At 36.8% G+C, this 12,902-nt stretch overlaps 1 protein-coding gene across 3 annotated transcripts; it reads right to left on the reverse strand.

Moving 5' to 3' along the window:
• Positions 1-3,797: 3,797 nt before the first annotated feature.
• LOC114620890 (olfactory receptor 4K3-like) lies at positions 3,798-8,229 on the reverse strand. 3 transcript variants are annotated; one of them, XM_028767060.1, is made up of 3 exons: positions 8,171-8,229; positions 5,669-5,872; positions 3,798-4,763 (listed from the first exon to the last, which is right to left on the reverse strand). In XM_028767060.1, exon 3 carries the CDS (start codon positions 4,746-4,748, stop codon positions 3,798-3,800), a length of 951 nt encoding a protein of 316 aa, XP_028622893.1. In that variant the 5' UTR covers positions 4,749-4,763; positions 5,669-5,872; positions 8,171-8,229. The 3 variants fall into 3 exon arrangements, with proteins under 3 accessions (XP_028622893.1, XP_028622894.1, XP_028622892.1); XM_028767061.1 differs by lacking the exon at positions 5,669-5,872; XM_028767059.1 differs by lacking the exons at positions 5,669-5,872; positions 8,171-8,229 and adding an exon at positions 7,831-7,876.
• Between the last annotated feature and the right edge of the window lie 4,673 nt (positions 8,230-12,902).

Below are 12,902 nucleotides of genomic sequence, written 5' to 3' on the forward strand. Positions count from 1 at the left end.
AAGACTTAAGAAGTCATCTATTTGTCTGTATATAAGCATCATTACAAGACAGTACATCTTCGTGGATCTGCAGAGATCTGCTCCAAAGGGTGTGCTATTACTTAGTGATTGTTATATCTGTTTAACAATAATACAAAAGCATATTAATAGGAGGAATCTTTCCTAAAATCAGTTCCTTACAGCCTTTCAGAATAAGGACACACCTGTTGCAGATTATATAATAACCTAAGGCAGGACGTTTCAGGATGATCACCTACTAGTTATTAGCTTGTCCCATTATGGTTCCTGACAGTTATTAATATCACTGATATATCCTTGTCTAATTATTTGATTTTACTCTGTTTCACTGGTCAGACTATTTAACATTTTATCAAATCCATTCAAAATTAAGTGGAAACACTTTAAAGATTTAAATTTCACTTAACACTCTTTATTAATTTTATGTGTACATATTATTAACCCTAATAAAAAGCTATTTGTGAAGTGCTACCATAGCATAGATACCCTTGGAACTCATCAGCTTCAACTATCTCAGGGGTTCCCTAGGTACCCAACCTACATATCCTGCTAAATTTGTGATTAACAACCTTCATATATGTTTTTTATGAGTCAATTTTTCATAATAAACACACACATACACATACCCATGCACACACCACAATTATTTCTGTCTCTGCCCTAATACATTATTCACCAATTGTACGAGTCTATTTTATATTTCATTGATTTCTGACATTATTTGTCAGAATTTGTTCTTTATGCTTATTTGTATTTTTATTTCTTCTAGATCACTTACACCTTTATTAAAGTATTATTATGAAAATAAATAAGATGAACAATCTTTTAATATGTATGTACTCTATGAAAGAATCTCCATAATCAAGATAATGAACATCTCTGATTTTTTTGTTTGTTTTTTGTTTTTTGTTTTAACCAACTATACTTAGAACTGGTATTTTGTGTTCATTTATGTAGTGAGAACTCTTCAGACTACCCCTGTAAGCAATTTCAGAATATATAATATTGTCAAATATACTAGACATGGAGTATCTTTAAATAGTACTTAATCAGTAACAAAATCTACCAAGTTCCAGCTCGCATGGTCAGAAAGGAAAGAGATCTGATCTCTGCAATTCTGCATGTTTGACCCATGACACTCTAACCCAGGAGTCTTGATCACACACAAGAGACCTGACTGCATCATTTCTCAACCCACCCTTCTACAGGACCCTCACTACCAAGCCATAGGCTCAAGTGATGGGATCTGGTCAGAGAACTGTCTCTTCCATTGGGTTCCCTTCTTCACACCCCAGGAATCTCAGAAAACTACAGGAATCTCAGAAAACTACCAGCCCAGTGTCCTTCATTGAGAATCCAGACAAATTAGCTGAACATTTTTTTTAAATCTTACCAACAACCTAATTCCAGAAGACAATATCCCATCATAAAATCACAAACAATATTAAAATGCTATCATTCAAAAAATCACTAGATACATTGAAAAATCCTGAATATGAACAATTTGGAAGCACAAAAACCAGTCAAAGTATTACTGAACAAAAATTAAAACTCTGATTGAAATATTATTTCTGATCTCAAGTGATATTCCAGAGCTCTGGTTATCAAAACAGTATGATATTGGTGTACCTGTATATCTACATGCAAACAAATAAAATAGAGTAGAAGGACTTTATTTAACTCTAAACAATAAGAGTGACATGTTTTTCACCAGATTCCAAAACCACATACAGGAGAAAAGACAGAATCTTAAACAAATCTTGGAAAAACTAGATGTGTACATGGGGAAGAATAAAACTAAACATTTATTGTTGGGAGACATGCTAGAGGAATGCCAAAACAGATTTACAACTAATGAGATGTGGCCCACCAGTTCGCACAATTACGGTGAGTCTGCCTCTGAGAGACAAAACCCCGAGGACTAACTATGTGACTTGAGCACTTCTTGCTGTTATGGAGCATCACTCTGCTTATTGCCTTCATGGTCATCACACTCCTCATAATCTGTGAGTTGTGTAGAAACTCTAAGGGGGCTTCCAACCTGTCAGTGGGCAGTATCACTGACACTCACATTATTAGTGCTTGATCTTTTTCCAGCATTGCTGCTGGAGCAGATTCATCCTCTATACTCAGAAAGAACTTAGAGATAGAGCTTGGTAGCAATAACTACCACCCTTAGAAAGATTTTGGAGAAGTAGATTGTTAGTGAAGTTAGGTTAGGATCTTTTTGCTAATAATGGATTTGATATACAAAATCAAAAATAGATATAGAAAACAATTTGGATCTCAGAAAGGCACACTGTTAATAGTTAAGCTAGAGAAGTTTTGAGATCATGGAAGGACAGTGGCAGCCTAAACAGCTCTAGCTAATGTGCCTCTCTTGCGAAAGCTGGACTTGTGAGCAAGGTGATGATTAACTTTTTGTACCCATTTTTGCCTTTAGCTTCTTGATATGATTTATTAAAAAATATTAATAACCAGATCTCATAATGAGGATTAAACATAGAAATGACTGATTTTTTTATCTAAAAGTTTAGGATTGTAATTCTTTTAAAATTTTTATAAGATTACTTTTAAGATAATAATAAAATAATTGACCCTTTCTTGTAACCACAAATTGCAGCCTGTCAGTAACTGAAACTGTCTGAGAAAATTACCTTGCTTGCTCATACTCTTATCTATAGCAAGTTGCTCAGTTGCAAAGGTATGTGGGTTCTTAGGAATAATTTGTTTATTTCACTCTTAATATGTAAAATTTTTATTCATGTAAGGATATTGGGGGACATGTTTTTTCTTACGTATACCCACTATACTCATTCACTAGAAGAAAAATAGAATGTATCCACATTGAAATTTTTATACTTCTTGGCAGATTTTTCTGGGGAATATACACTGTGATAGAAAACATAAAGTTGTTGGAGCTTGCTCTTTGGAGCTTTTCTCCATTCACCAAATGTATGTATATACATAAAGTGGTTAGAGATTTAGAGAGATCTGCAGCTTTGCTGACCAACAGCACCATATATGCAGTTACAAATATGTTTGCTAATGACTCATGTATTAACAACTAAATTAAGTACAGTAGTTCTAATAATTAATCATTCTATTTATAGAAACAGACATCATGGAGATTATCTTTTGTGACATTATACTATATTAAATAATAATTTAAAGAACAAACTTTAGTGTCAGGTGGAGATAACTTAGAAATCTCATTTAAATCTATTTGTTTTATTATGATACTTTGTTCATGTTACATAAAATAAAAACCACAAATTATACAGACCATTGCTGTTTTGTTAAATATATATCTTTTGTTTGATATTTTCTAATCCTTTTCAGCCCACTTCATTAGTGTTTTAGTAGACAGCTGTGATCAGGCAAAAGTGGAGACTTTTGCCAATTGGAAAGATATTGAAAATTTGGGGTATACAATGATGTACAGAATTATATTCAGGTAAAATTTACTAAGATATTATTTATAACTATAAACATATGGTTTTTGTCAAAAAACATTAATTTAAAGTATACTAAAAACATAGGAGAATAGTTAAATGGCATTCCTGTGTAGAAAAATCATGCATGATGAGGTTTTAAATTTAGTACTCACAGTAATTTGATGGTTGGTCCATAAATGTCACATCCTCTTTACATGATTAACATATATCCATATTTGGAGATTTGTACAAATTGTAAACATAAATTATATTTTCTGATTTAAAATTTATTTCAAACAATCATTCTTACTATGTGAAATATTTGGTACAGGTTTCTAGACATTAGAAATTTCCTTTGTGACCAAGGTAATTGCTTATAAATCGTTTCATGGCATTTTTCATCTCTTTATTTCTCATTGTATAAATAGCCGGATTTAGGAGAGGTGTAAAAACAGAGTAAAATACGGCAAGAAATTTATCCAACCAGGTGATATTGAGAGGCCACACATAGATGAAGATGCAGGGGACAAAAAAGATCAGCACTACTGTAATGTGGGCAGTGCACGTGTTCATTGCCTTAGATGCACCAGCTTTAGAGCTCTGACATACAGTGATAAGGATATATGTGTAAGAAATAAGCAACAGAATAAAGCAAGTTACAGCTACAAGTCCACAGTCAGCATTCATTAGAACATCCAAGTCACGGGAATCCATACAAGCTAGCTTTATTACCAATGGCATGTCACAAAAAAAACTGTCTATTTCCTTAGGTCCACAAAAAGGCAACTCCACAATCACTATCAAGTGACTCATAGCATGTACAAATCCAGTTGTCCAGGAAGTGAACACCAACCCAGTGCATCTCTTCAGGTTCATAATGGTGAAATAGTGGAGTGGTTTGCAGATGGCCACATAGCGATCATAAGCCATTACCACCAACAGCACCATCTCTCCTGCAGCAATGCAATGGGCGAAGAAGACCTGCGACATGCATCCTGCAAAGGAAATGGTCTTGTTTTCCCTGAGAAAGTCTGTGATCATCTTAGGAGTGGTGACTGAGGAAAGCCACATATCAATAAAAGACAGGTTGGCCAACAAGAAGTACATGGGAGAATGCAGATGGGGGTCAGTGGTGATTAAAACTAAAATGACAATATTTCCAGAAACAATGAGAAGGTAAAGCATTAGAAATACCACAAAGAGTAAGACTTCAACCCTCTGTGAGCTGGCAAGTCCCCAGAGTATAAATTCTGACACCATAGTGTGATTGACTTCATCCATTTTACTCTGCATGTCTTCAGAAATAACCTGCAAGAAAAAAAAACAACTAACAACTAGAAGTATGAGAGAGACTACATTCTCTTTAGAATTTGACATTCACACAGAAACTTACTTGAATAGAAATCTAAGCTAAATATGAGCGATTGATGGCTAAAGTGAAAGCTAATGAGTCTAGAGTAACTCCCCAAGAAACGAAGTATCAGGGGTGACTTTTATACTCTGTGAGAACTTTCCTTTTACAGGAGAGCAGTAAAGAGAGCAAGAATATAATGTGAAAACTTAAAATTGTGTGTTGTTCCTTAAAAAAGAGTCAGAATATGTTTCTAGCCATCATGACATTCCATAACAAAAACATGGATTACGTTTGGCAATTGGTGGGGAATTGCATTGCATTTCAGTACAAATGGTATTATAAGATCTTAATATTCAGACAGAATATATAATGATTTCTTTGAGAATGAGTAGAATAATATCAATAAATGAAAACTTTAGCTTAAAACTCTAAAGAACATGTTGGGAAAGCCTAAGATGGGAAGCATAGAGAAAACCGTATAAGACATACATAGGCATACAATTAAAATGCAAAAAGCAGGTTCACGGTTATTCATATATATATATATATATCATAAAATTTACTTATTCAACTAAACTAACAAACTAACATTGCAAATACATGAAGAAGTGGATTGATCAAGCAACTGCTCAACTCATACATGGACCTGAGCTCTAAAAGTCACAATCTTAGCAGTAGAAAATATTGGTCCTAAATTTCATGAACTAACTTTGAATGGACTTTCAATTTTGAAACATTGTAGTTTCCTGACATAAATAATATATCACCTATCATCGCTATATTTTATCATTGTGTCCTTGTTCTACTGATCATCTGTGTCTTTAAAAAGATAATAGATTAAATAACCATGCAAGCATACCAGTCACTTGGCTGTCAGTCTTGAATGAGTGTGAAATTATACTTCAGCAAGCAGCAACTATTCAGCTCAAAGCACAGATGGGGTGCTTATGCTGATATACTGAACAACACTGAAGCCAGATGGTGAATAGTCATTGCCCATTTTCTTCTCCTTTCAGAATTTCTCTTGATGTTTTAAGATTTATAGGTCTCGCTTTCTTTTATCCTAAACAATGAAATCCCAAACACCACCATCAAGAAAGAAAATACACTAATTATACAGTGAAGAACATGTGTACGTTGAATGATTTTTTTCCACATGTCAAGATATTTTAGGTCAACCTGAATTTTTTGTTTTGTTTTTCTATTTTTTCTTTTATTTTTTAAGATTATGCTATAACTACAACATTTCTTTCTTTCATTTCCCCCCTCAAGATTCTTCTATATATTGTTCCCTGTTCTCTTTCAAATCATGGGGCTGAACAAGGCTATAAGTCAACAGAGCAAAGCTCATATGAACCCACAGAGAGCAAAGAAGCGAGCACAGGGCCTACATGGATCCACACATCTGCATATATACCATAGATTTCTTTTTAGTAATTTTATGAAGCTTCCGAATATTGAGTCTCTGATTATTGTGCCTTCTCTTGGGGCTCTTAAATTTTTCTATTGGCTTGTTATATCCAATTTTAGTATGATGGTTTTTGTTTTATCTTAGTATATTTTATTGTGTTATGTTTTGTTGTTATCTCTTAGAAGCCTGTTCTTTTCTAGTGAAAGACATAAAGGGAGTGGATCCAAATGAGAGAGGAGGTGGGAAGGAACATAGAGGAAAAGAGAAGGGGAAGACTATATTCAGAATAAATTCTGAGAACAGAATTCAGTCTATACAATGTTACTTGTGTATGTTTTCAAGGCTGACCATTAGTACTGGGTAACCAATGGAAATGCTTTGTCCTGGAATATTTCAATTCCCACTCTCAGGAATCTTTTGTTGGCTGTGATTCTTTGCATAGGGTTGAGGACTCCTGCATTTTCCTCTCTTCTACTGTAGTATGGTGTTGGGGTTATTGAGCTCAATTTTGATAATCAAGATAGAACAATAGAGCTACAAATGGGAGTTACTAATAAAATGAAGTCATTTCTAAAATGATGCCAAACTGTCCTTTTAGACTTCTGCTGCAAAATAGAACCAAGTCTCAAGTAATGCCTTTTGAATTGTCACCTCTAATATTATAGATGTCGTAGGACACTACTGGTTCACGCTTGGTGAATGTAAAATCCTACAACTGCTTTCTGATACATAGTAGTGACTATGCATTATCAGACCTGTTTTAATGATGTTACTTAGAATGTTTTGTCTACATGTGATAATTGAGATGCTAGTAAAAATGATGCCATATATTACAGTAGCTTAGAGAAAGTCACATACTCAATTTGATGTGTTGTGAAAACATAAAATATAGACATGGAGATCATTAAATCTTTCTAATATCTACAACACAATAATAAGTGAGTTGTTCTGTTTAATAGTATTTCCTAGTGTTTCTTGAAACAACATTGTTCATAAATGTATGAAAAGTGATTTTAATGTTTATCTGAACTCTGTGTAAGATATATATACAGACATAAATATATATGTATGTATATATGTATATTTGCATATATAAAATATTTTCAACTGTACCAAATATGTTCATACATAAATACATATGTGCTATATACATATATAAATATATACATATGTATTTATATATGTTTATAAATTTATATGTTTATAAATTACTCTAGTTATATACATATATATGTATATACATATGATTTTATATATGTTCTTACTTAAAGTAAAATTATATCATTTTCCTATTTCATTTTATTCTCAATACCAATACCAATACCTTTTATTTCCAATCCTGTTGCCATGCTACCCCTCAGTGACTGGCCTCTTTGTCCTTGATTCTTAGTGTTAGATATAGGGATGTATGAATATATGTGTATGGATAAATGCATGTAAGTTCAATCTGTTGAATCCATCTTTGTTGTGGCAAATGGTTTCAGGACTGACTTCTCTATTTAACAGTATACTAGGGGTTCATATTAGGAAGTGGATAATTCTTTTTCTCATTGAAGGCAATTGTTTTCATAATTTTTTGAGTTCATTTCTATAATAACCACTAAACTTACTTTCATTTTACTCCCAAATCCATGATTACAGTTGTCTTCTCTACTATGTACTCTTTCATTTAAAAACATTTTGTCTGGTTAAGTTGAAGGGAATACTTGTAAAATGTTAGCTGAATACTACTCATATGGATTTCCTGACTTAAAAAATGATGAACTTATGATATAGACATGATCACTCAAAATATAGCAGAGGTAGAGAAAACATATTAATTGCCCTCTAATGCTGATGAAAGACAAAGAAACAATTCTCAGTGCAAAACATAGTAAATATTGGCATAAAGAGATAACTTGAAATATTTTAAGAATTATAAAATAGATGACTAACAAAGAGATAACTTACCAAAAATAATAAGGTTCTCTTGGGTCAGATTTTCTTCTCATCTGATGTGTGCTTATGAAGACATTCGTGTTGTATAGAGACAGCTTTTTCTTCAGCCTGACCAATCTTCACTTCCTGAAATTGTCTCGTGGGTGTTCCATGTTACCTATTTTGTGTTCTGAACAAAACGAAGAAGTTGGAAATAATTATCTTGGACATCTCTTAGGGACTTCTCTGTTAAGCAGAATACTGAGAGCTACATATTTGTGTAAATAGAAAAAAGAGACAAGTAAAACTTCCTGTTAGTCATCCCAGCATTGATAATGTCCATCAACTTTTCAAAACCATTCACTTCATCAATAAAAAATATAGAGAAGTTTGTTCTTGCCTGGTCTCTTACTATATCAATATAATCTAATTGACTACCATTTTTTAAAAAAAATTATTTTATTTATTTACATTCCAGTTGTTGCCCATCCCTTCTGGTCCACCCTCCCACAGTTCTTCACCCCATTTCTCCTCTCCCTGTCTCTGAGAGAGTCCCCCACCAACCAGGCCTCCACCATTCCTGAGGCCTCAAGTCTCTTAAGGATTAGGCACATCTTCTCCCACTGAGGCCAGACCATGCAGAATTCTGCTATATATGTTCCAGGGGACTCTGTTCAGCCACTGTATGCTTCGGGTTGGTAGCTCAGTCTCTGGGAGTTCCCTGGGGTCTGAGTTAGTTGAGACTGCTAGTCTTCCTATGGAATCTCTCTTCCCTTAAGCTTCTTCAATCCTTCAACTAATTCAACCGTAGGAGTCCAATGGTTGGGTGTAAGTATCTTCTTCTGTCTCAGTCAGCTGCTTAAGGGTGTCTCATAGGCCAGCCATGCCAGGCTTCCATCTGTAAACAAAATATAGCATCAGGAACAGTGTCAGACTTTGGTACCTCCTACCACCATAAAATGGACCTCAAGTTGGACCAGTCATTTGGCCACCTTCCATTCTGTCTCTTCGCCAATTTTGTCTTTGCAGTTCTTTTAGACAAGAATACTTCTGGGTTAGGAGCATTTTGCATTTTGCATTTTCTTTGACAGTTGTATCAATGTTTTCCATGGTATCTTCTGCACGTGACATACTCTCTTCTATCTCTTGTATTCTGTTGGTGATGCTTTTGTCTATGACTCCTGAACTCTTTCCTAGGTTTTCTATCTTTAGGGTTGTCTCCCTTTGAGATCTCTTTATTGTTTCTATTTCCATTTTTAAATCTTGGACGGTTTTGTTTAATTCTTTCATTTTGTTTTCTTGCAGTTCTTTAAGGGATTTTTGTGTTTCCTCTTTACGGGCTTCTACCTGTTAAAAAATGGGGTATAGAGCTTAACAAAGAATTCTCAACTGAGGAAACTCAAATGAACAAGAATCACCTAAAGAAATGTTCAGCGTCCTTAGTCATCAGGAAAATGCAAATCAAAACAACCCTAAGATTCCATCTCACACCAGTCAGAATGGCTAAGATTAAAAACTCAGATGATAGTAGATGCTGGTGAGGGTGTGGAGAAAGAGGAACACTCCTCCATTGTTAGTGGGACTGAAAGATGATGCAACCACTTTGGAAATCAGTCTGGAAGTTCCCCAGAAAATTGGACATAGCATTACCTGAGGACCCAGCTATATCACTCCTGAGTATATACCCAGAAGATGCTCCAACATATAACAAGGACATATGCTCCACTATGTTCATAGCTGCCTTATTTATAATAGACAGGAGCTGGAAAGAACCCAGATGTCCTTCAACAGAGGAATGGATAAAAAAATGTGGTACATTTACATAATGGAGTATCACTCAGCTATTAAAAACAATGAATTCAAGAAATTCTCAGGTAAATGGATGGAACTAGGAAATATCATCCTGAGTGAGGTAAGCCAATCACAAAAGAACACACATAATATTCACTCACTGATTATTGGATATCAGCCCAAAACCTTGAAATACTCAAGATTCAACTCACAGGCCACATGAAGCTCATGAAGAAGGAAGACCAAATGGGGGGTGCTTCAGTCCTTCATAGAAGGAGTAACAAAATACTCAAGGGAGCAAATATGGAGACAAAGTGAGGAACAGAAACTGAAGGAGAAGCCGTCTGGAGACCATTCCACCTGGGTATCCATTCCATGTGCAGTCACCAAAGGTAGATGCTGAGGTGGAAGTCAGGAAGTGCATGCTGACAAGAGCCTGATATAGCTGTCTCTTTAGAGGTCTGCAAGAGTCTGACATAATCAGAGGCAGATGCTCACAGCTAACCATTGAAATAATCATGGGGTTCCCAATGGATGAGTTAGAGAGAAGACTGTAGGAACTGAAAGGGTTTGCGGCCCCATGAGGAGAGCAACAATACCAACCAACCAGACCTCCCAGGGTCTAAACCACCAGCCTGGGAGCACTTAGGGAGGGATCCATGAATCCAGCTGTATATGTAAGGGAGGATGGCCCTGTTGGGCATAGGTGGAAGAAGAGATCCTTGGTCTCATGAAGGCTGGATGCCCCAATGGGAATTTGAGGGTGGGGAGGAGTGATTGGGGGGTATGTAGGGGCACATCCACAGAGAAGCAGGAAGAGGGGTGATGGGATAGGGTGTTCCTGGGAGGGGGGCTTAATGGGATAAGTGGATAACATGAAATGTAAATAAAACATCCAATAAAAATAAATAAAATAGTCCAGTTTGGGACCGAGCCTAGAGCAGGTCGCAGGCAGCAGCTCCGTAACCAACCGCAGAAAACCAAGAAAAACAGGGACTCCCAGGAGCTTGAACTCACGCAGCATTACAGGTAAGGAAAAAGCAGCACTCACCCCAAACAGGGAGCAACAGGGACCCACTGGGACCCAGGAATTCGCTCCTGGCCTGGAGCGGGCTCCATCCGGTCTGGGCCCGAGCACTCGCGGATCCCGGGAGGCAGCTCTGCACCCAATCTCGCAGACTCCAGAGGAAGCGGGGCTCGCAGGACCTCTGTGCCAAGCAGGGTCTTGGGCTAGGAGGTGGCAGTGCTTGCCCCCGAACAGGGAGTGGCTAGGACCCACTGGGACCCAGGAGTTCACTCCAGGGCCCGGAGCGTGGGTTCCTTCCGGTCTGTGCCAGAGCAGATCCCGGGAGTCAGCTCTGCACCCAATCTCACAGAACCTAGAGGGAGCGGGGCTCTCCGTGGCTCAAGCTAGCTCAAGCAGTTTCTTAGGCTAGGAGGTGGCAGTGCTCGCCCCCAATCAGGGAGCAACTGGGACCCACTGGGACCCACTGGGACTCATTGGGATCCAGGAATCCGCTCCTGACCCGGAGCCCCGGCCCCTTCCGGTTTCCACCTGAGCACCGAGCACATCTTGGGCCTCATCTCTAACTCAAGCAGCAAAACCCATCCCAAACAGTTCTGACACAACCTAGATAATAGGAAAGACAGGCTCCAGTCAGAGACAGCACTGATAGCACAAAGGTGATCCAGATGGCGAAAGGCAAGCACAAGAACACAAGCACCAGCAACCCAAGGTACTTGCCATTATCAGAACCTAGTTCTCCCACATTAGAAAATCCTGAACTCCCCATATCACCAGGAAAACAAGAACCAGATCTAAAATCATTTCTAATGATGATGCTAGAGGACTACAAGAAGGAAGTAAATAACACTATCAAAAAACTTGAGGAGAACACAGGAAAACAGGATGAAGTCCTTAAAGAAACACAAAAATCCTTTAAAGAATTACAAGAAAACACAAACAAACAGATGAAGGAATTGAACAAAACCATCCAGGACATAAAAATGGAAGTGGAAACAATAAAGAAATCACAAAGGGAGACTGCCCAGGAGATAGAAAACCTAAAAAAGAAATCAGGAGTCATAGACACAAGCATCACCAACAGAATACAAGAGATAGAAGAAAGAATCTCAGGTGCAGAAGATACCTTAGAAAATATTGACACAACTATCAAAGAAAATGCAAAATGCAAAAAGTTGCTATCTCAAAATATCCAGGAAATCCAGGACGCAATGAGAAGACCAAACCTAAGGATAATAGGTATAGATGAGAGTGAAGATTCCCAACTTAAAGGGCCAGTAAATATCTTCAACAAAATTATTGAGGAAAACTTCCCTAACCTAAGGAATGAGATGCCCATAATCACACAAGAAGCCTACAGAACGCCAAACAGACTAGATCAAAAAAGAAATACCTCCCGTCACATAATAATCAAAACTCAAAATGTACAAAACAAAGACAGAATTTTAAAAGCAGTAAGGGAAAAAGGCCAAATAACATATAAAGGCAAACCTATCAGAATTACACCTGACTTCTCACCAGATACTATAAAAGCCAGAAGATCCTGGACAAATATCATACAAACCCTAAGAGAACATAAATGCCAGCCCAAGCTACTTTACCCAGCAAAACTCTCAATTACCATAGATGGAGAAACTAAGATATTCCATGACAAAACTGAATTTACACAGTATCTTCCCACAAATCCAGCTTTACAAAGGATAATAGCAGGAAAGCTCCAATACAAGGAGGGCAATCATACCCTAGAAAGAGCAAGAAAATAATCCTTTTCCATCAAACCCAAAAGAAGATAACCACACAAACGATGTCTCCACTATTAGCAAAAATGACAGGAAGCAACAACACCCTCTCCTTAATATCTCTTAACATCAATGGACTCAATTCCCCAATAAAAAGGCATAGGCTAACGGACTGGATATGCAAACAGGACCCAGCTTTTTGCTGCTTACA

Source organism: Grammomys surdaster, unplaced genomic scaffold (genome assembly GCF_004785775.1).
Source record: "Grammomys surdaster isolate TR1022 unplaced genomic scaffold, NIH_TR_1.0 170, whole genome shotgun sequence".
NCBI lineage: Eukaryota > Metazoa > Chordata > Mammalia > Rodentia > Muridae > Grammomys > Grammomys surdaster.